This window comes from Cebus imitator, unplaced genomic scaffold (genome assembly GCF_001604975.1).
Source record: "Cebus imitator isolate Cc_AM_T3 unplaced genomic scaffold, Cebus_imitator-1.0 Scaffold347, whole genome shotgun sequence".
NCBI lineage: Eukaryota > Metazoa > Chordata > Mammalia > Primates > Cebidae > Cebus > Cebus imitator.
In genome coordinates, this window is record NW_016107662.1 from 1,028,787 (window position 1) to 1,054,221 (window position 25,435).

A 25,435-nucleotide genomic window follows, 5' to 3' on the forward strand; every position below is an offset into this window, starting at 1 on the left:
AAAAAAAAAAAAAAAAAAAAAAAAAAAAAAAAAAAAAAAAAAAACAATGCAAAAGAAAATCTCTTTATTAGATAATTCTGACAAGATAGAAAAACAATGGAATATTTTCTTCCATAAAACAGTGATGGGGCCAAAAGAAAGGAATCAAAAGCCATCATTTCGATGGAAAGTCCAACAAAGTAACATCAACAGAAATCAGGAAACATAATCTGAACTACAGGCAGAATAAAGTTCAAATTACAGAAAGGAGAAACAGATTTTCTTAGGGACTAACTTTCTGCCTTACATTCAATGTTATTTTTATATATCTTATCTGTGAACTCTGGAGGTCTGAGACTAAATTTTTGTTCATCTTTGCATTCCCTATGGCAGCATCCCCAAACTTTTTGGTACCAGGGACGGGTTTTGTGGAATATGATTTTTCCACAGACCGGGGGAGTGGGGAATGGTTGTGGGATGACTCAAGCACATTACATCTACTGTGTACTTTATTTCTATTATTATATTGTAATATATATAATAAAATAATTATACAACTCACTATAATACAGAATCAATCAATGGGAACCCTGAGCTTGTTTTCCTACAACTAGATGGTCTTATCTGGGGGTAATTGGAGACAGTGACAGATCATCAGGCATTAGATTCTCATAAGGAGCATGCAACCTAGATCCCTCTCCTACATAGTTCACAATAGGGTTTTTGCTCCTATGAGACAGCAAGTGGAGCTCAGGCAGTAATGTGAGCCATGTGAGTGGCTGCAAATACAGATGAAGCTTCATTCCCTCGCCTGCCGCTCACCTCCTGCCATTTGGCCTGGTTCCTAACGGGGACTGAGGACCCCTGCTCTGCAGCACCCAACCCAGCATCCCGCATTTTCAGTGTCAAGTAAATATCTGCTAGTTACTATATGAATTATTTATACAGAATAATTATGTCTCAGGTAATATATGGATGAAATACAGCTGTTTTTCTACCCTACTATTATGTTCAACTTCAGAGTGATGATCACTAGTGGTGTAATGTTTTTGTTTGTTTGTTTGTTTTTAAGAATGAGTGTCTTTCAAGTTCTATACTATACCCTGGAGTAGAAAACTTTGTAAGAACAAGAAAACACTTAAAACAGAGATTAGATCTTATACTATCAGGATGTGTATGACTTAACAGGAGTTCACTATGAAAGAAAATTAGTGCATCAGAAAGAACGACAATGTAAAAACTGTGAAATATAATCCAAAACATCTATATTATACCTACTCAGTTCCTTTATGCACCTGGACTAAATGTAATGTCACCCTTACATAAGAAGTATAAACAAACTAAGCAAAAATGTCTGCATATTGATGGCTATTTAAAATTTAAAATCTCTGAAAGACAGCTGTCAGATATCTCATGGGAATGTTCACATATTTGTGAATAAATGATTTTCAGGTTATACAGCAATTTCTTCTACATGTCCCAATGCTATTATTATGTAAGGTACAGCAAGTCTACTTCAGAGTATATTAACCATGGAAACAGTAATTTTCTCCCATTGCTGACATTTTAGCTAGAAGTCAATGAAAAAGAACCTCATAGTCAAACTATAAAGTTTAATCATCAGCATCAAAATACTCTATTTGTACATATTATTTTACTATTTTATTCTCATGATGCTGGATCTGTCTTGAAAAAAAAAAAACTAACTACAGCGATCTACTAATGTTCTATTGACCTATGATTCGGTAACTTAAGACAGAAAAAGCAACTAATTTTTCTAAATTAAATATTGCTGTTTCTAGCTTTTTGTGTAAATTTAAACACCTAGAAAAAATTAACAGATTGTGCGTTAACTTTGTAAATACTATTAAAAAATACATTTTTCTTCCCCATGACTCGAGACAATGAGAAAAACACTCTCCATTCTCAGAAAACATATCAGTGATACATAAATGGAACACTTACTACCCAGGTCCCTAGTTCTATCTGTTCCATAGTGCTTGAGCAGAAACCGTATGTTATTGCCGAAGCAATTAAGCAAAATTGTCTTCCTATTAGAAATGAGCAGAAAGAAAGTGCCATAAAACAACTTTTATCCATTAGAAAGCCAGAGGCACACCAACTATGTCTTTGGTAGCAACCATCTCTCAGATAAACAGATCTGTCTATGCTTCAGCAAGAGAAATGACATGAAAGGATACATAGACTGTTTTAGTAACCATAAAACTGTGAGGAGTGAGTACATAGTACTTTTCAACTTGGATTTTTAAAACTCTAACAAGTTGACAATTACGAATTTCTTAAATGGAAATGTTAAGACAAAGATTTAGTGAATGGCCTTTTAAATTATGGATGCCATCCCTGTGTTTAAATTGCTTAAGCTTAATCACTAAATATAACATTACTTACTGATAATGTTTTAAAGAAAATAATCAAAAATAGTTGAAAGATAACTCCTCCAACTTGTCAAACCGAGGTCCGGATTACTAACCAATCTTTATTTTTAAAGTAAGTAATTTTTTATACATTAGCAAGGTGATTGAAGGTGGCCTAGGAAAGCCTGAGTGACAGAAACACATGACAGCACATTAAGCATTAAAGGAAATAAACTTGAGTGTTACTTCTGGGTCCTCAGATACGATAATCAAGCATGTCTCTGAATACACGAAATAATATTTTAACTCAAACATTTCTTCGGCCTTAGCTGTCACTCAAAAATTTGACTTATTTGTAATTGTTTGGGACACAAGTGATAACACAGAGATCCTTTCCAAGGAAGATCCTTTCTTAGTTACTTAATACAATCATTTAAAAATATTGTCGTGTCAGAGGGATCCAAGATGGCTGATTAGGAACACCTCAGGATTGTAGCTCCCAGCGAAAGTGCTGAGGGTGAGTGGATGCCAGATTTCCAGATGGATTTTTATTGCCCACAGACCAGGAGATTCCCAGGCAGAGGAGCCCCACGGGTTGCCAGTGCGGCTGGTTTGGCCGGCGTGGCTGTCTGGCTGGCGTGGCCGGCGCGGCTATTTTGCCAGAGGTTCTCTGTACAAAATGCACGGGTCTGGGCACCGTTTTAGCTGGTTATTGGAGCTTCTGGCAGACAGAGGTGCCCATTCAACAGATTAAAAAGCAGACTGAAACAGGGAGCCAGGCCAGGAGATTCCTGGGCAAAAAAGCACCACGAATCTCAGCGCAGCTGTTTCAGCAGGCACGGTAGGTCACCACACGGGAAATCACACAGATCCTGGTGCCTTTTCAACAGGTGACTGGGACACCTGGTAGACAGTCGACTGTTCAACTAAAAAACAAAAAAAAAGGGGGGGTCTCTGAGGCAAGGAGCCAGGTGATCAGGCTCAGCTGGTCCCACCCCTACAAAAGAACAGCAATCAGAAATACTCTGGATTGAGAGTTTAACAGCAAGCACAGCTGAACCAGGGACGGTCCAGCTGTGTGGGGGAGGGGCGGCCGCCATTACCAAGGCAGTCCACCACTAAGGAGGTAGTCAGCCAATGCCGAGGCAGCCCGCCGAGGCCGAGGCAGCCCGCTGTTACAGAGAGAGTCCACCATTATAGAGGTGGGCTGCCATTGCTGAGGCAGTTCTAACTACACTTGTACAAACAGGACTGCAGGGAAGTTCACAAGGCAGCCGGGTGGAGCCCACAGCAGCTCAGCAAAGCCTCTGCATGCAGACAGTGACTAGACTGCCTCCTCACTGGGCAGGGCAGCCCTGAAAAAAGCCAGCAGCACAACAGAAATTCCTAAAAAAAGCCCTAACTCCCCAGGACAGAGCACTTGGGGAAAAAAAAAGCAGGGGTGGTTTATGAGTTCTGCTGTAGCAGACTTAAACATACCTGCCCAGCAGCTCTGAACAACAGAGCTCACAGCTCAGCACTTGAGCTCCTGTAAAGCACAGACTGTCTCCTCAAGCAGCTCCCTAACCCCCGTATATCCAAAGAGTCACCTCATAAAGGAGAGCTCAGACTGACATCTGGCGGGTATCCTTCTGGGACAAAGATAGCAGAAGAAGAAACTGGCAGCAACCCTTACTGTTCTGTAGCTGCTGCAGGTGATCTCCAGGTAAGCAGGGCCTGGAGTGGACCTCAGCAGTCCTACAGCAGAGGGGCCAGACTGTTAGAAGGAAAACTAAGAAACAGAAAGAAATAACTTCATCATCAACAAACTGGACGTCCACTCAGAGACACAATCTAGGTTTCAACAACTACAAAGATGACAGGTGGATAAATCCACAAAGACGGAAAGAAACCAGTGCAAAAAAGGATGAAAACACCTGAAATTAGAACACCGCTCCTCCTACAAGGAATCACAACTCCTCACCCGCAAGGGAACAAGGCTGGAGAACGAGTGTGATGAATTGACAGAATCAGGCTTCAGAAGGTAGGTAATAAAAAACTTCTGTGAGCTAAAAGAACATGTTCTAATCCAATGCAAAGAAACTAAGAACCTTGAAAAAAGATTTGACAAAATGCTAAGGAGAACAAAAAACTTAGAGAGCAATATAAGTGAACTGGTGCAGCTGAAAAACACAACATGAGAACTTCGCAAAGCATACACAAGTTTTAACAGCTGAACTGACATCAGAGGTCAAGGATCAAATCAATGAAATAAAACGAGAAGGCAAGATTAGAGAAAAAAGGGTAAAAAGGAATGAACAAAGTCTCCATGAAATATNGAGAACTTCGCAAAGCATACACAAGTTTTAACAGCTGAAAGGATATCAGAGGTCAAGGATCAAATCAATGAAATAAAACGAGAAGGCAAGATTAGAGAAAAAAGGGTAAAAAGGAATGAACAAAGTCTCCATGAAATATGCGATAATGTGAAAAGACCTAATCTACGTTTGATAAGTATACCTGAATGTGACGGAGAGAATGAATCCAAGCTGGAAAATACTCTTCAGGATATTATCCAGGAAAACGTCCCCGACCTAGCAAGGCAGGCCAATATTCAAGTCCAAGAAATACAGAGAACACCACAAAGATATTCCTCAAGAAGAGCAACCCCAAGACATATAATAGTCAGATTCACCACAGTTGAAATTAGGAGAAAATGCTAAGGGCAGCCAGAGAGAAAGGTTGGGCTACCCACAAAGGGAAGCCCATCAGACTCACAGCAGGTCTCTCAGCAGAAATCCTACGAGACAGAAGAGAGTGGGGGCCAATATTCAACATCCTTAAAGAAAAGAACTTGCAACCCAGAATCTCCTGTCCAGCCAAACTAAGCTTCATAAGTGAAGGAAAAATAAAATCCTGTGCGAACAAGCACGTACTCAGAGATTTCATCACTATCAGCCCTGCTTTACAAGAGCTCCTGAAAGAGGCACTAAACATAGAAAGGAACAGCCAGTACCAGCCACTCCAAAAACATACCAAATGGTAAAGAGCATCAACACATTCAAGAAACTGCATCAACTAACGGGCAAAACAGCCAGCTAGCATCAAAATGGCAGTATCAAATTCACACATAACAATATTAACCCTAAATGTAAATGGGCTAAATGCCCCAATCAAAAGACACAGACTGGCACATTGGATAAAAAGCCAAAACCCATCAGTGTGCTGTATCCAGGAAGCCCATCTCACACGCAAGGATACACAAAGGCTCAAAATAAAGGGATGGAGGAAGATTTACCAAGCAAATGGAGAGCAAAAAAAAAGCAGGAGTTACAATTCTCATCTCCGATAAAATAGACTTTAAAGCAACAAAGATCAAAAGGGACAAAGAAGGACATTACATAATGGTAAAAGGATCAATGCAAAACAAAGAGCTAACGATCCTCAATATATACGCACCCAATATAGGAGCAACCAGATACATAAGGCAGGTTCTTAATTACTTACAAAGAGACTTAGACTCCCACACAATAATAGTGGGAGACTTTAACACCCCATTGTCAATATTAGACAGATCAACAAGACAGAAAATTAATCCAGGACTTGAACTTAGAGCTGGAACAAGCAAACCTAATAGACATTTACAGAACTCTCCACCCCAAATCCACAGAATATACATTCTTCTCAGCATCATATCACACCTACTCTAAAATTGACCACATAATTGGAAGTAAATCACTCCTCAGCAAATGCAAAAGAATGAAAATCATAACACACAGTCTCTCAGACCACAGTGCAATCAAGTTAGAACTCAGAATTCAGAAACTAACTCAGAACCGCACAGCTTCATGGAAACTGGGCAACTGGCTCTTGAATGTTGACTGAATAACCAAAGAAATGAAGGCAGAAATAAAGATGTTTTTCGAAACCAACGAGAATGAAGACACAACATACCAGAATCTCTGGAACACATTTAACGCAGTCTCTAGAGGAAAATATACAGCAATAAATGCCCATATGAGAAGCAAGGAGAGATCTAAAATTGACACCCTATCATCAAAATTGAAAAAGCTAGAGGAGCGATAAAAAAAACTCAAAACATGGCAGAAGACAAGAAATAACTAAGATCGGAGCAGAACTGAAGGAGATAGAGACACAAAAAAACCCGTCAAAAAATCAATAAATCCAGGAGCTGGTTTTTCAAAAGGATCAACAAAACAGACAGACCAATAGCCAGGTTAATAAAAAAGAAAAGAGAGAATAATCAAATAGATGCAATAAAAAACGATCAAGGGGATGTCACCACAGATTGCACAGAAATACAAACCATCATCAGAGATTATTACAAACAACTCTATGCACTAAAACTAGTAAACCTGGAAGAAATGGATAAATTCCTGGACACTTGCATCCTCCCAAGCCTAAACCAGGAAGAAGTCAAAACCCTGAATAGACCAATAACAATGTCTGAAGTTGAGGCAGCAATTAACAGCCGACCACCCAACAAAAGCCCAGGTCCAGATGGGTTCACAGCCGAATTCTACCAGACATACAAAGAGGAGCTGGTATCATTTCTTCTGAAACTATTCCAAACAATCCAAAAAGAGGGAAACCTTCCCAAATCATTTTATGAGACCAACATCATCCTGATACCAAAACCCAGCAGAAACTCAGCAAGAAAAGAAAACTTCAGGCCAATATCCATGATGAACATAGATGCAAAAATCTTCAATAAAATACTGGCAAACCAATTGCAACAGCACGTCAAAAAGCTTATTACAACAGCACATGAAAAAGCTTATCCACCATGATCAAGTAGGCTTCATCCCAGGCATGCAAGGCTGGTTCAACATACGCAAGTCTATAAACGTAATTCACCACATAAACAGAACCAAAGGCAAAAACCACATGATTATCTCAATTGATGCAGAGAAGGTCTTTGACAAAATTCAATAGTCCTTTATGCTAAAAACCCTCAATAAACTAGGTATTGACGGAACGTATCTCAAAACAATAAAATGTATTTACGACAAACCAACAGCCAATATCATACTGAATGGGCAAAAACTGGAAGCATTCCCTTTGAAATCTGGCACTAGACAAGGATGCCCTCTCTCACCACTCCTATTCAATATAGTACTGGAAGCTCTAGCCAGAGCAATAAGGTAAGAAAAAGAAATAAAGGGTATTCAAATAGGAAAGGAGGAAGTCAAATTGTCTCTATTTACAGATGACATCATTCTATATCTAGAAGAGCCCACTGTCTCAGCCCAAGATCTGCTGAAACTGATAAGCAACTTCAGCAAAATCTCAGGATACAAAATCAATGTGCAAAAATCACAAGCATTCCTATACACGAATAACAGACTTAAAGAGAGCCAAATCTAGAATGAACTGCCATTCACAATTGCTACAAAGAGAAGAATATACCTAGGAATACAACTAACAAGGAATGTAAAGGAATTCTTCAAGGATAACTACAAACCACTGCTCAATGAAATAAGAGAAGACACAGAGAGATGGAGGAACATTCCATGTTCATAGTTAGGAAGAATCAATATCATGAAAATGGCCATACTGCCCAAAGTAATTTACAGATTCAACACTATCTCCATCAAGCTACCAATGACTTTCTTCAAAGAACTGGAAAAAACACTTTAAACTTTATATGGAACCAAAAGAGAGCCCACATAGCCAAGTCAATTCTAAGCAAAAAGAACGAAGCGGGCCGTATCACACTACCGGACTTCAAACTATACTACAAGGCTACAGTAATCAAAACAGCATGGTACTGGTACCAAAACAGAGATATAGACCAATGGAACAGAACAGAGGCCTCGGAGGCAACACAACACATGTACAACCATCTGATCTTTGACAAACCTGAAAAAAGCAAGCAATGGGAAAAGGAGTCCCTGTTTAATAAATGGTGTTGGGAAAACTGGCTAGCCATGTGCTGAAAGCAGAAACTGGATCCCTTCCTGACGCCTTATACTAAAATTAACTCCAGATGGATTAAAGACTTAAACATAAGACCTAACACCATAAAAACCCTGGAAGAAAATCTAGGCAAAACCATTCAGGACATAGGCATAGGCAAGGACTCCATGGCCAAAGCAGCAAAAGCATTGGCAACAAAAGCCAAAATAGACAAGTGGGACCTAATCAAACTCCACAGCTTCTGCACAGCAAAAGAAACAGTCATTAGAGTGAATCGGCAACCAACAGAATGGGAAAAAAATTTTGCAGTCTACCTATCTGACAAAGAGCTGATGTCCAGAATCTACAAATAACTAAAACAGATTTACAAGAAAAAAACAAACAAGCCCATTCAAAAGTGGGCAAAGGATATGAACAGACACTTTACAAGAGAAGACATACATGAGGCCAACAAACATATGAAAAAATGCTCATCATCACTGGTCATTAGAGAAATGCAAATCAAAACTACATTCAGATACCATCTCATGCCAGTTAGAATGGCGATCATTAAAAAATATGGAGACAACAGATCCTGGAGAGGATGTGGAGAAATAGGAACAATTTTACACAGTTGGTGGGAGTGTAAATTAGTTCAACAATTGTGGAAGACAGTGTGGTGATTCCTCAAGGACCTAGAAAGAGAAATTCCATTTGACCCAGCAATCCCATTACTGGGTATATATCCAAAGGATTATAAATCATTCTACTATAAGGACACGTGCACACGAATGTTCATTGCAGCCCTGTTTACAATAGCAAAGACCTGGAACCAACCCAAATGCCTATCGATGATAGACCAGACAGGGAAAATGTGGCACATATACACCATGGAATATTATGCAGCCATCAAAAACGATCAGTTCGTGTCCTTTGTAGGGACATGGATGAACCTGGAAACCATCATTCTCAGCAAACTGACACAAGAACAGAAAATCAAACACCGCATGTTCTCACTCATAGGTGGGTGTTGAACAATAAGAACACATGGACACATGTAGGGGAGCATCACACACTGGGGTTTGTCGGGAGGAAATAGGGGAGGGCCAGCAGGGGGTGGGGAGTTGGGGAGAGACAGCATTTGGGGAAATGCCAGACATAGGTGATGGGGAGGAAGGCAGGAAATCACACTGCCATGTGTGTATCTATTGCAACAATCTTGCATGTCCTTCACATGTACCCCAAAACCTAAAATGCAATATAAAATAAATAAATAAATAAATATATATATATATACATACACATATATGTGTATATTTAAAAAAAATAAAAATAAAATGTGTTTTGGAAAAGTGAAAAAAAAAAAAGGATTGTCATGTTTAAGGCAATGTTTTCCTTTCTTTCTGGAAAGATGCATCGTTTGTGGTTATGCTAAAGGGATTTTCCTTACTAAATCTGCTGACTCTAATATTTTATTTTTAATAACAGCAACATAAACAGCATTTACTACATGCCAACCCAAAAAGTATCATTACTTTTTTTAACACCAAAGCCCTAATAGATTAATTTGCCCAAAGTCATACAACTAGTTTGTCACAGAATGAGGATGAATCCAGGAAGTATGGTTCCAGAGTCTTGTGCTCTTATCACTTTTCTTTAGTTCATTTAATACTTTAGTTTTATCTCACATTTTTCAACTCTCAAAAAGTAGCTAACTTGCTGTTGGCCAAAATCCAAAAAAAAAAAGCATAAAATATTCATTATTTAAATTTCCAAAAACTTTAAGGAGTGTTATATTTTTCTCTGTAATTAAGAGTAGGTACAATTTATTTGCCAATCATGCCAGTGTAACATTTAGAGTGTGGATTAGGCACTGTAAGTAACAACATTCTAAATACTTAATTTTTAAAATAAGTTACTTTTTGGCAGTATTTAGCATATGTATTTAGTTTTGTATAGGAATATGCAAATCATCCTGGTGGGTATTTTTCTCGTAATCATCATCCAGTGTTCCTATCTTCCTTCCTAAGGTCTTTGATATTTGAGCCTTTAGGATATTCACAAAGGTCCTTTCTTGCTCTCTCTTCAATAAGACTATGATAGCCACACTTGTCTCCCTGCCTCTGGTCTTGCTCAACTTCGATCTAACATGAACAACATCATAAACGTGATCTTTCCACTACACAATGCTAAGGACTGCATTCCCACGATAAATAATTAGAAAAACTGTGCATTAATTGTAAGATAAAGCTGAAACTCTCCAGATTGAAAGGTCATTTATGACTGGTTCTGCTGACTCAATGGAGTGAATCCTAACTCTTTTTGGTTTTGTTCATTTTTGAGAACATAGTGAAGGATATGAATACTCTCTCCAGAAAAATGCACATATTCAATAGTTATCTCCCAGGTTTCTTGTTTCCCATAGATTTAGGAGCATAATTTTCTTTTATTATTTTCTGATTCATCTTGTTTACTAATGCTAGAGAAGAAATGACTATATCAGCCTATATTACTATTAAGCTCCTGGGAGAAGGGGAGACACATGCTTACTATTATTTATTTTTTGGTCCAGAAGCTTCAGAGAGGGTCTATTATAGCTGTACTCAATATATATCTGATAAACATAAATTATATCTATAATGCATCTAAATAAACAGAATAAGAAGTATATTCTTATACAATGACCTATCTGGCCATTGACTTTTACTTTAGATGATTTTCTACAGAGAAAGAAAAATAGACAAATCAAAACTCCCCTTCCATATAATACATTCAGTCCTGCTGTGTAGAATATTAAGACAAAGAAGGGAAGAGAAGAATTAGAAGACTGGAGGGAAGAGGATGAAGCCATTTTGAATAGTGTAAGTTACTACAGGTAAACAAAACCATAAATGGAAATAGAATAAAGATCAAATCACTTCCCCAATTTATATACCCACTATGAGATGCCTATACCACCTGTTTCCATTAAGAAAATTCTGAAGACTTTCTATTTTTCCATTAGTGAATACTGAATGCCTTTCATGTATCTTCATTTAGAAGTAATGTACATTCAGGAAACATATCTTGAGAAGTATATCATATGATAACTGAGGCAAGGAAGAACAGAAATATGCCATACTGGAGCAAGAAAGGGACTGTGAAGAGAAGAGATTCAAATCTAAGCTCCACTGTTCACTAGCTAAACAGTAAGGTTACTTAAATTCTATAAGTATCATTTTCCTTATCTTTAAAATATAAAGGGTAATATTTTGAAGGCTTGTAAAAATTCAACGAAGCCACTTACCTAATGGGCCTATCAATGTCTAGCATCCAATGGGTGCTCGATGATCAGTTAATGTTTTAATAGTGATCAAAAATTATAAATATCAGTCAAAATAACAATGTGATATAACAAATAATATGTGAAAAAGGGTGAAGAAATGTGTTAAGTAAAATAAGTATAATTAATTCATAGAATGAAGGGGTCACTACAAACTACAGCTTCCAGGATCATGAAGGAACTAGATGGCTATTAAAAGTGAGGATTAAAAGCATTGCCAAGAAGAAAGAACATTGTAAGTAAATGTGCAGAAACCTGAGAAGCTTGAGACATCTGAAGCCACAGGCAGAATTCTCTGAACTGAGGTCAAAGTTTAGGAAAAGAGAAAAACAGACTGCTTGCCCACGGTAAGGGCCTTGAATGCCAGGTGAAGAGATGGCTTCTGAAACTGGTCAGTCATTAGTCTAACCTATAGGTTTAATTCTGTTAAAAGTAAGGGAAATGATGTTGTATTTTTATGTGTGTAAACAATCATAAAAGTTTAAAAAGTAATGTCTAGTAAAATAATTCACATCATTAACACCTACTCAGTAATCTTTCCCTTTCCAATTGTACTGTAATAGCTACACGATACACCTTAAATATGTTTTGAAATTTCTCTTGGCACTTAGCCCTTTTTTTTAATATCAAGCAAAATATATTTGGCTGATTTCAAATATATTTTGGTTGCTATTTAAAAAATGGCTAAGTTCAGAGAGAAGACATTGGCCTATTATACCAGTGACCAAAAAGAGTTATAAAACAAAAAATTAATATACTTTTCATATATTATGGTACAGGATAATTTATGAAGGTAGTGGTTGAAAAAGCATAGTTTATGCACAAAAAAGAAATAAGTTATTTTCCTTATAAACTATTTCTTGTGAAACTAATAAACGAAAAATTATCTAAATGCATTCAGTATACATTAAAAAGGAAGCTTTCATTCAAAGATTGAGTCAGAAGAAATGTAAAGGCATACAAAATGAAAATACTATCCCTCAGCTCCTAAAAAGAACTAGCAGCAGAAATGAAAAGAAGAAATAACAAATGTAAAAAGAATAAAATGTAGACAATTAAATAAATAAATCTATAACAAAATGTGATCAATAAATAAGAAAGATACTCTGACAAAATTAAACATTTTTTGCAGATACTATCAATCTGGCTTTTAAGACTTTTATTTTAAAAGGTTAATCACTGAAATCTTACACTCCTATCTGCTCAATGAAGCTTAAAGCTTGAGAAAAACTAAACAATAAAATCTATAGTTACTAATACTACATATGGAATATTTTGTTAATTTCACTCAGCACCCAACACACTGATAGTTTAAATCATTTAAGAAAACGTTCTCCTCACTTCAATTTGCTCCTTTCTTCAAATCTGAAGTCCTTAACAAACTTTAAATTAAAAATGAAAAGTTTATTTATAAAGATGAATATGTATTTAATTATGTATGCTCTACTATAGAATAATGGTTTCCAGTCTTTTAAAGAATGAGACCCTTGTAACTATGAACAACTTTTTAAGACTCCCTGATGTGAGATATGTATACTTAGAATAGTACTATGAATTTTATAATGCTTTAAAAATATACACATTTCTCAAAAAGATTAGCATGTAAACAAGACAAACACATGTAGAGAAACAGCAGCTGATCTGCCCATGCATTTAAAGACTCCTTCCAATAATTTGATAGCCTTTTAGAGCTATAAGGACCACCTGAGTGGGAATCACTAATTCATAAGTCAATTTAGAAAAGATATAACCCATTCATGTTTGTTTAGTGCTTCACAGTTTACAATTGAGTTTTATGCCACTCTGAAAGATAGAGAGGGAAGGTATAAGAATTCTCATTTTACAAATACAAAGATCAAAATCTAGACAAACTAAGGAAAGGGGTCAAAGTTACGTAGCTTAGTAACAGATTTCTATTCGATAGCAGGTCTTATTACTAAATCAAATGTTTTTATTTCTTACAACGTATTCATCCAGTGAAGGAAGAATAGTGTAATAATTTCTGTGAAGTCAGCCTAACATACTCTAACCAACAATTCAGAGAGAGCAAAAAATGAATTCTGACTTGCACCGTTTTGGACTCTCCAAAAACTTGACTATAATTCTACACATTAATAATTAGTGTACTAAAACAGAAAGAATGAGAAAATGAGCTAAGATATGCTAAAGAGATAAGCCCACCTTAGCAAAGTGTCATGAATTAGGAAGACAACAAATTACCAAATATTGTAAAACCTTCAAGTTCTATTTTTCTTAAATATCACTTTGTACCTGTCATTTCTAAACTCATTAATCTAATAAGCCCAATTGTCTTATGAATTTCTTAATGATCTTAACAAGATCAGGTGTTTTAAAATACATTAGTACAATTCATTAATTAGTTAAGGGGTTAATTAGTTAAGGGGTAAGCTACTTCTAGAACATTAATAAGGTGACACAAAGACTGTGGGAAATATTAATAAAAGAGTGCTAAAAACTAAAAATAAAAAGTCAAAAATTAGAGATGAGATATTTGTTTCAAAACATATTATTTGGGATCTTAAAAGACTTCCATGATACTTTCTCAAGGTATGATATTAAAATGATGTCTCTTTCTTCTGTCTCATTCCAAACAACCATAAAACAGCAAATTAAAACAGTGATGAAACAAAACGCTTACAGGTTTGTATCTCAGTGCATCTCTGTAGGATCCAAACAAAGCAGCCTGTGCTCTAAGAAAGGCCCTAGCTACTCCATCACCCGTTGCTGTAGACTGCTTCTTCAGTTTATTTTTCAAGGCCGAGACCTGCGTGACAGAGAGGAACAGTTAAATTAACACCTCAGAAATTGGTACAGCGAGGTAGGAACCCAATCAGCAGGCAAACCACAGTGTCTGCAGGTCAGCCAAAAATTCATCCTCCTCCCTGATAGCTTATCTTTTTAACTGCAGAGAGCACCTGCTGATCTGTTAATTGAACCGAAAGCAGGAGAAGAGAGTAACGTGCTAATGCAAATTGGTTTATGCCCTCTTTTTTTCCCAAGGCCTCTTGACATAAATAAGCTTTAATTATTTTACAATAAACTGTTTGTGAGCCACTTTTCTGCAGATTTTTAGCAATTACAACATGTGTCTACTTGTTTTCAGATGAAGCAGGTTGGGTTTCGTTCGTTTTTTGCTATGTAAGGTTATTTGTTACAGGTCCTCCAGAACCACTTACCATTTAATTTTATTTTTGGAAGTCTCATTTGCATATGTAATTTTCCAGTCATTTGTTGAATAGTTTTTGTCATTATGAGATAAAAAAGAGGGAAGAGGAGATAAAATTATTGAAATTATACCATGAGTGGAGAATTTTATGCAAATTTTATACATTGTCTCATTTAATCTTCACAACAGTCTTCTAAGAAAAGCATTCATATTCCCATTAGTGAATGAAGAAATAGAGGAACAAAGATGCGAACTCATTTGCCCTTACTATGTAGTCAATAAGTGGCAAAGCTAGGAACTAACCACAGCTCTGTCCAGTTTTTTCCACTACCACGTGGTTTGAGTTCAATATCATTGCATCATGAACCAGTAATCAGATTAAAACACTAATGTTCCTAAATCAAAGAAAAATTTATTTAGAAATCTGCATAATTTAAAAAGGTATTTGTTTGTTGTAATTTTTCATACATTTTCTATCTTTTAATTTCAAGTGCTATATATTTTAGACAATGCTTATTATTTACGAACAGAATTTTAAATGAGATCATACTCCTGATATAAACTCTTATTTTTTTAAGGAGGAGGAAATATAAAATGTTCCTATGCATCCAATTCACTGTACCAATTCCTTTCATACAAAATAGAAAACTATATTCTGTACATTTAAAAATATTGGTTCTCATATATATTCATCAATGCTTAAAATGGAAACATGTTAAGTTGTATAACAATTCTGTTTTATTTAGAAAAAAACTGGTAAGACAAATTTTGGTTAGAATGCTCACTTAACAGAGCATATTCTTACCCTTATTAAACTATCATATAACAAAATAGTGTCATTTCTCCTTTTTATGTACATATGTGCATACATATATATACACACATACATACACATGCACATATACATATACACACACACACATATATATATATATATATATATGCAAGAAGGGAAATTTTTACTTCTTTATGCAAGTAGCCCTGACTTTGCTTGTAGACTATTGTAATTGAAGTGTCAACTTAATTAACAACTAAACTTTGAATAATGCTAATGAGAAATGAACACAGCATCAGAGAAAAGACCAGCTCTACAGGTGATAAACCTTCACAGTAGTGACATTTTCCAGTGTAAAGTCACAGTTACTGTGATCTGATCAAAGAAACAGATCCCCATTGGGTCCAATTATAACCACAGTTTTGAAAAAATTATTGAGTTATGTTCATAATCTATGCAGAAAGGCCTTTGCAGTATAGGTCTTCTCCCCAAAGCTGTGATCTTTTCAATTTACATCCAAGCTCCATAGATTCAGATAAAAGTTGAGAGCCTAATTTCATTTAGCCCACAAAGTGCATAAACCAGGATTCATTTAAAAAGGGTTTTTATTATTAAAATCTAAGCTCAATAAATGCATATTTAGGTAACCCACGTATTCAAACAATAATAATTACCAAAATAAATTAATGCCTTTATTCTGAAACTTTTAATGCTATTTTTAAGTTTCAAATGCCTTCAATAAAATAACAATGGGAGTGAATATCAACATACATATTCAATCACTATATCTACCCCCAAAAAAGATCATGATGTAAGAAATATGATGCCAGTCTTTTAAAAGTATTATTATACTTAAATAGTTGGTTTTAAAAGATTTTACTTTAGAAAATAAAAAAGTAAATAAAATACATCTTACATCTCTGCAAAAGAAAATTACTTAAAGTGTATTTTTTAAATAAAATAGGAAATTCACAACTCAATTCTCCACAAATCAAGAACACAATGTTCTCAGGACAATCACAACATGTATGCTCACTAAGAATACAGGCAAGTCAAGCCATTCCTCAGCCTTTATACCAAATCCTTGACTGCATAATTGCTGCTTAAGTTATACAGAAGTATTAAACACACTGCCACTACCACAAGCCATCCCGAACCAAATCATAAATATGCAGTCTTCACTTCCAAAACCAGTCAATGATAGTTCCTGAGCTCCCTGTGGGTGTGTAGAAAATAAGAAAAAGAAAGTACTTGTACTAGAACTATACCGGCCAATAAGGTAGCCATCAGTCATACATATACTTGATATTTGACTTGTCTCAACTGAGATTTGCCATAAGAGTAAAAAATGTAATTTTTATAAAAATATAATATATAACTTTTATATTGATTATATTTGGAAGCAATAATATTTGCATACAGGGTTAAATAAAATATACCATTAAAATTAATTTCACCTATTTCTTCTATTATTTAATGTGGCTACAAGAAAACACAATCATACACGTAGCTCACTTTTTTTTTTTTGGATAGTGTTATTCCACATGAATATGCTATCTAATTTCACACAGATTTTAAACTAAAATTGCCTGGCAAGAAATACAGTTACATTTCTCCTTTGCCTCCTTCCACATGATTTCAACTTTTGCAAACCATATGAAAAGAATTTTTCCTTGACCTATTCTAGTGAGCGTCAATTGTCAGTACAACTGAGGTTGTTTCTGTTCTTCAGAGACCAGAAGGGCAGCTAAGTGTTTCTACATGTGCAAATGAATGCTTAAAAATAGTCTGTAAAAATACAATTGTTTTTAAAAATCAGTTTTACATATAAGAATATTAGTATAATATAAAACGATTGCATCAACCTTGCTGTGTGTCTGGCCTTTATATCAATGGAGTAAATTATCACTAGTTACCAATGCCCTTTGCAGTGCTAATTAGCTTTTAGCACTTTTTATCTATAAAAATGATTGTGTCTGTCCTGCACTTTTTCAGTATCTGGTCTAGGAAAGAGTATTTTCTGCTTTAATTTCCAAACTTCTAAGTTTGGTTATAAAATAAACATACATCTTCCCATGAAATCCTAAGGCTTACACTCACACATAACTCTGAATTCAGAAAAGCATTTGGAACCTTAGTCATATGGCTATTATCACATAATCCTATTAATATTGAAAAAGTATCAATTGTTTTCTCTTTTTATTCTTAAGAAAGTAAACTAGCCTTAGCCTCCAATGTCTACAGATTACTTCACAAAGGACATTTTATCTTATTGTCTTTAGAGACTTTACGCTCTGTAAATACATTTTTTTAGTCTAATCTAGTATTAGGATAGATCACAAAGAGTTAAACAATGAAAATTCAGAAATAAACATCATTTCATTGCTCTTATCAAATGTTTTAAATTCCTTTGAGTGAGAATTCAGGCCTCCAAGCAGCCATCCATGGGCAGAATTATAATCCTGATTTTAGCACAGTGGGAATTCACTGTAGCATGCATAATATTACCACCAATTCTCCACTTTTACCCTCTTAGCACTAAAGTGACTATGAATAAAAGACAATTACATGAGTAAACATAGCAAACAGGTACACATTAGAAGAATGCAAGTCATGTGCACACAGTCTGAGTAATGAAGTAATTATACCAAAGGAGAGAAAGCCAGGAAGGCAGAGCATATAAGGGGACTGAGTTTTTCTGAGAAGTGGCAGATTTCTTACTTTACTTAACTTTTAGATGTGATTTCTAGATGTGTCTTTGCAGTAAAAATATATTAGCTGCTATACTTAGAAATTTTTACTTTTAATGATCACAAAGGGAAAGATCAGGGTAAAGGAGAGAAGATAAAAATAAGTGTTCCAAAATAATATTTAGAAAACCTACACGACCTAAAACACTCCGAAGATATTTTTAAATACTTCCTTTCACATAACTAAACTGATGGCAAGAGGGTGACAGCTTCCTTTTCTGTGTGTACTCTGTTCAGTTCCTTTAGAAAACGGATGCCCAGAGGACTCCCAACCCTGGTCTGGGGTCAGGAAACAGCCAGCGAGAGTTAGGGGCCTTAGCGCACAGAGCAGTTGTTCCCTTTAAGCCAACTCTGGCCCTGGCCCTTATTGCTTCCTCAACCCCCTGGGCCTCCCCAGTTCACACCTGCCCCCACCCTCCACTCAGCTGTCCTGCCGCAAACACTCCACCTTCCATTTTCCCCCACTACAGCAGCGCCTCCAGGCTTGTTGCTATAGAGCCTGCCTGTATGTCAATAAACAACAGCTGAAGCACCAAAAAAAAAAAAAAAAAGAAACTACATACATTTAGAAAAGTTAAACTGTCAGATAATCATTTGCTGTAGAACAAGGTTATAAAGTTAAAACCTTTTATTCTCCCATGAATCATGTTATCACACGAATTAGATAAAATCCCTAAACTTCTTTAGCCTTTCTAAAGTTCAGTTTATTAAGAAACAAAATTAACTCTTCTCTCTTAATAATTTTCTAACAAACCTCTATTTGAGGATTAAAACAGTAACCTTTTATTAAATGAAAAGCATATGATATACTTACCTACAGAGCGTATCATTACATTGCATCTTTGCATGTTTAAAGTACCTGTCAAATACTAACATGGCATCATCTACAACTATTTTCCTTTTAGAGGGACCTTAAAATTAAAATTAAGACAACCACCTCAGGCTCCACCTCAGGCTCCACCTCAGGCTCCATCTCAGGCCAGCATCACCTCCACTCATCAAGTTGCTCAAAAAGTACACTGCAGGTCCTCCTCAACACTTTACCCTTTCTCATCTCCCATACTAAATACATCAGTTCTACCTCTGCCACAGATTTCAAATCTGTCGACTTTTCTCTAAATCGCTGCCATCATCAGGTTCAAACAACTAATATCTTTTACCTCAACCACTACAAATGGTCTCCAAATTGATCTTCCTGCTTTGTTTCTTATACCTGGTGATCCAGGACCCAGAACCCAATGTGATTTTTTTTTTTTAACTTCAAGTGTATCACACTATTTCTATGCTAAAAATCTTCAATAAATTTCCAATAAAATCCAAAGGTCTTTAACAAGAACTACACATCTTTTATGATCGCCCCTGCCTATCTCTACTGACACATTTTGCATAATTCTTTTGTTCATCTCACTACAGCTATCGGTCTTGACTTAACCAATCCTTTCCCAATAGCAAAACCTTTATATATGTTCTCTCTCCTCCCATCTTCTTCCTCCTCCCGCTTGGCTTAGTCATACTTATCAACATTCAGGCCAATTCTGCAGCAAGATGTTCCTGATACACTGAAATTGGTTGGACCACAAAAGGCTGATCTGAGTGTGCAGACTAGTAAGAATGGCATCTCAGCTTGGCTAAAATTATTTCCCTATCAGTTTACTTATAGGAGAGATGGCTTTCAGTCCACAAACATCTACGCTCCCTTCTTTGGTAATGGAAATCTTAAGTTTGGACTGGTGCATATTTAACAAAGCTAGGTTAACTCAGCTATTTTCCAACATCCCTAGGGACTTGGTTTGTCCATAGTGCTGGGTTCAGACAAACGGAATGTGAGTTGAGGAACATGACACTTCCAGGCTGTTCCTAAAAGGGATATGAATACCCCTCTCTGAATTCCCCTCTTTATTCTGGGGCAAGGTAGACAAAAAGCACAGGACAGCTACCTTAAACCTGGAATGGATGCTATGTATTGAAGATGGCAGAGTTGCCCCCCATCTCTGGAAAATTTACCTCTTAATTGTTACATAATAGAGAAATACATTTCTATTTTGATCAAAGAATGGGTATTTAGGTCCCTCTGTTACAACAGCTTAGCTTGTACCCTAATTAATATACCACCTAAAAGAAAAACAAACAGTATAAAGGATATATGAGAGATATGAGATAAGAATATAGGCCAAACTCGGCCGGGCTCGGTGGCTCAAGCCTGTAATCCCAGCACTTTGGGAGGCCGAGGCGGGTGGATCACGAGGTCAAGAAATCGAGACCATCCTGGTCAACAGGGTGAAACCCCGTCTCTACTAAAAATACAAAAAATTAGCTGGGCATGGTGGCGCGTGCCTGTAATCCCAGCTACTCAGGAGGCTGGGGCAGGAGAATTGCCTGAACCCGGGAGGCGGAGGTTGCGGTGAGCCAAGATCGCGCCATTGCACTCCAGCCTGGGTAACAAGAGCGAAACTCCGTCTCAAAAAAAAAAAAAAAAAAAAAAAAAAAAAAAAAGATAGGCCAAACTCCTAATTGCTTCCATAGTTTCTCACACTGGTGCACCTGAAATCCCATCCTCCGTGAAACTGGCACAGCATCAGGTTCCTGCCAGGTCATAAGAAAAATTAAACTTCAGGCTTGCAGCCTTTACTATTAAGCTGGAAAAGAACACGTGAGCCTCCAATAATTTATGCACTACCACATAAGATAATTCCTTGCTGCACCACGAGGCACACGTGGTTTTTTTCCTGCATCACTGAGCTAGAAAAGGCCCAGCCTTTACCTATCTCACCCTTAATCTAAATTAGGATCCCACTGTAATTCTCTCCAACTGCACCTTGTTTCTTTATAACATTTGTAATGCTAGATGAATGTTAACACACCATAAACTCTATGAAATTAGGGTATATGTTTGATTGTTTACCACTGTATACCCAGTTCTTAGCACAATGTGTATACATAGTAGATACTTGACAGATACCTGCTGAATGAATGAATAAATGAACAAATCTAACAACCTGCTTTGGGCACAAGTCTACATTCATTTCTCTAGTTGACTCAATCAAAATATCTGTGATAGTGCTCAGAAACATAATTCATTTAAAAGGTCACCAGGTCATTATGATATCAGCAAGATTTGGGTACCACTATTGTGACAGTACTCACAATATTACACACAAAAAAGTTGCTTGAATGTGGAAAAATCAAGAATTTAAAGGACTATAAATAAATTGGAAATAATTTTAAAAGCCCAAATCAAGGTTTACCTTTTTTAGGAAAAAATATCTGCAATAACAAGAGAAAGGAGCATGCTATTAAGATAATACATGGTGGGTGGGAGGAAGACATTAAAAGAAAGGCTAGGTAATTTAGTTGGAAATGAAAAGCCACAAGAAAGCCAAGGAACTTCATTGAGCACTTAAAATCACTAAAAGTAACAAACAATAAATCAACTTTAGAGTGGCAAAAGTACAGACACATAAAAGGGGAGATTACTAAAGCCCGGATCGTTGCTGTAGGAAAGCCAGATTCTCTTATTCAGTTGAGAGAAATGAACAACAATCTTTTAAATGTTTAGAAGCACAGTTAAGGTTTTTGGGTTTTGCTTTTGTTTTCTTTGTTTTAGCATTTAAGGTTTATATTTTTAAAATATACACCAAGAAAACAGTTGGGAGAACAGCAAAATATATAATAGTTTACCTAAAAACAAAAAGCTACTTTGTAAATGATTACGTTTCTGAAAATAACTATTTAAAAGAATAGCTGAGTTTCCCCAGACATTCAGCTGAGAATGCAGAAGCACAATGATTGCCATTACAACACAGTCTCTTTTTCCAAATACAGGAAATAAAAGGTTATATTCATAGTTTAAAAAGTGTGTTTTATATATGCTTCCAGATTTCTCATTTTCATTATTATTAAAGTCAAATGGAAATATCCTCATAAAATGTTCTAGGAGGTAACTGTAAACAGAGAATTTAAAAGCAAGCTTCTATTACAAAAGATAAAAGAAGTGCAATTCTATTTCCTTTCAGCAATCACTTATTGAATGCCTATTTACAAAGCACTGTACCAAGGCTGTGTGGTGGCAGCAAGGGACAACTAGATGCCTGAATTCTAGCAATTGGGGATTGAGAGAAGAAAAAGTATGACTATACTTTTCCAAGGGCAAACTAAAAGCAATATTTTTCTCCTGAAGTAATAAATGCTCTCCAAATTACTCTAGAAGCTGAATGAACCTTTCTAACCTGACCACTCTAGAAATTTGTTAGGGACTTCATTTACCATTAAACACAATAAGGATTATAGCAGAACTGTGGCAAACCTGGAACTAATATAATATTCTCTGGGGCCTTTTTTTTCTTTATAACATATATTATGACAATTTAACATGTTAAACCTTCACATTTGATTACAGAAAATATTCAATGAATTAAACATATCCATTGACAATCTGTGTAGTTTAAAAAGTTTAATTTGCTTATATAATTTAATATTTTTCTGAAAAGTTTATTTTAAAATTCTCTGAAAAAACTAATTCTTTCCAACTTATCCCCAAATTAATAAATTCACTTGAATGTAGATATTCAAAAATCTTGTTTGATATCACAGTTTTAAAGGTTGTCTCTAGTTCTTGTATGCTTTTAATGATTTTTGGTGACTCAGAGCAATTTGTGTCTTTCCTTTTTTCTTTTTTTTTTCCACAATAAAACCATTTAATGCACTCTTTTTTATGATTCCTGAAAGCTTCAGTATAATATACATATTTTAGATAGCATCATTATAAGGTCTTTCTAATGTTTTTGTAATTAAATATGCTTCATAACAAATATAGCTATAATATAACATACAGTGGTCTACAGTGACTTGTACAATAACTCTTAAGTGTACCATATTTTCTCTATACCCTTATAGTAGAAAACAGAAAATTATTTCCAATTGTATTACATTCAAGATGAAAATGAAGTTTTAAAAACTGTGCTGAAAATCCTAATTTAAATCAAATGGATCAAACTGGTATTTCTTTAACAAGATTAAATGGAAAATAAGCTTCTGTATTTTAAATGAGTTATTCATTACATTGTATATCGCATTTATATGAAAGGGACAATGATCAACTCTTTGGGACATAGGCCTGAGGATCATCCTCTACAAACTAAATCTCTAGATATAACATTAGCAGTATACTTTCTGTGCCTTGATTTTCTTATCTAAAATAGGAATAGCATATTGATCTACTGACATAATTACTATTCTTACAATCTAATGAGTTTAAATTATTAGAGATAGTTAAGCAATACAGGTCAAAAAACTTGCCTGTTGTAATGAATATTCTGATACATGTAACTTTTTCAGATGTCAATTCTAATGTGCTTTCATCAATAATTTGTTTAATTTAATATTCATATGAGAAAAGAATTCCTAAATCTTATATTTCTAATTATTAGCTTAACTTCCTAGTAAGAGGGTAATTCTATTTATGTTTGAAATAGTAACAACCTCCAAATTGATTTTTAAAATGTTAATTATGATAAAAATTAAAAGGAGCAGGAATATCTCAGAAATAATTTTAAATTATTATGTAATTAAAACTAAATTATATATGTATTTGGAATAAGAGGTTTTAATACTGCATTTTCATAAATTAAAATCAACTCATTTGAGATTTCAAACATTATATTTAATTCAATTGGTTCTTTTTCTCACCCTTAAAAACATACCACAATAACACTAACTTTGGCTGATGCTGTAGCTGAGTCCTAACATTTACTTTTTTTATTTCAAAACATTCAAACTACACTACAGATGTTTGAAGGTGTCTATTTGGCACAGCCACTAAAAAAAAAAGTCAAAATATATTCATAGACAAAAACTACAAGAGTATATTTTATTGGATCTACTGCCTTTAAAAGTTATTCCATGTAATAATCAATATTGTCAAAATCACTCCCAAAAAAATATTTGTTTTTTTCTTTTAATGATCCAAATCTATAGTGAAATGATGAAATCGAAAAACAAGTGTTCTTGTCAGAAGACAGGAAAAGAGGTTTTCCCCCCTCCCTTAACGAAAACAAAGGAATCCTGAAAGCTTTGCCCTGATTTATTTTTCCAATTTTAAATACCTTAAGAGTACCGGAACTGCTACTGGCATGGTAGTATTTCTAACAGTCAATAAATCTAAAATATTATGTGTGAATATTGGAATGAAGCCATTAAGAAGATTACAGCATGCAACACAGCAGAGGGTCCACAGGAAAAAAGAACTAGTAATTCAGGACAACTGTGACCACTGACCTTTGAACAGCCAAGACCACTGGTCAATCTGACACAATAATAGACTACACATGCATAGAAAGTCAGCTAGCCTGTAAGCATAATTTAAATGCTTTAGTAAATGATTTTAAAAGGCCCCCCCATTTAAATCTCAGTTAACCTATTAAATAATCAAACAATACTAATAGTAACATTTTTCAGGTTTCAAGTATATTTTATCAATTTAACTTACACACAAAAAATTTTAGTAAGATCATTTGTGATTTTAACACATCTCATTTAAAACATTTACAACTGTCCTGTCTAGTGGAGGCAGGGTAGCTTCTAAAAAATATGATGCTTCATCCTATTTTCTCCAAAATTGTAAGAGATAATTTTATAAAATTGATGAAATAGCTAAATTCATTAGAAATGGGTTCTAAAAATCACCTAAAATAGTTTTTGAAAATTATTATAACTCTAAACATCTCATACTTTCAGTAAATGGTCCGAACTCCACCTCAGAGCTGTTTTTGTTTGTCCATTCTTTAAATTTCTCTGTAAGTCCATGTCCTTTAATTTCAAACATATATTTCATCAATCTACACCACCTTTCAGTGTAACTTTTTATCTGTATTTTTAAATATTTCAGTTACATTTATATTGTTGTTTGTGAGTAAATAACAAGATGGTCCCTTCTGTCATTCGATATATTTAGACCTTTACATGTGTGAATATTATTTAACTTCTCGATATATTTAAATAAATGTTTTAATCATCAAACTGATTCTACTAGGAAAGTAGTACTTTTCAATTTAAAAAAGAACCACCCATCAAAAAATAAAATTTCACAGATTATTTTTCTCAATAATCATCTATGATTGAAGCTGCCTATAAAAATTTTAATATCATGTACAG

The 25,435-nt window shown here is 35.2% G+C and overlaps 1 protein-coding gene across 4 annotated transcripts in view; it reads right to left on the minus strand.

Annotated features, from left to right (window-relative positions):
* Positions 1 to 25,435, minus strand: part of DENND1B (DENN domain containing 1B) — a 276,363-nt gene that overhangs the window by 83,473 nt on the left and 167,455 nt on the right. For all 4 annotated transcript variants that reach the window (XM_017506062.2, XM_017506061.2, XM_017506058.2 and 1 more), the window contains one exon: positions 14,234 to 14,359. In XM_017506062.2, the coding sequence (XP_017361551.1) occupies positions 14,234 to 14,359 (126 nt within the window). The remainder of the gene's footprint in view (positions 1 to 14,233; positions 14,360 to 25,435) is intronic.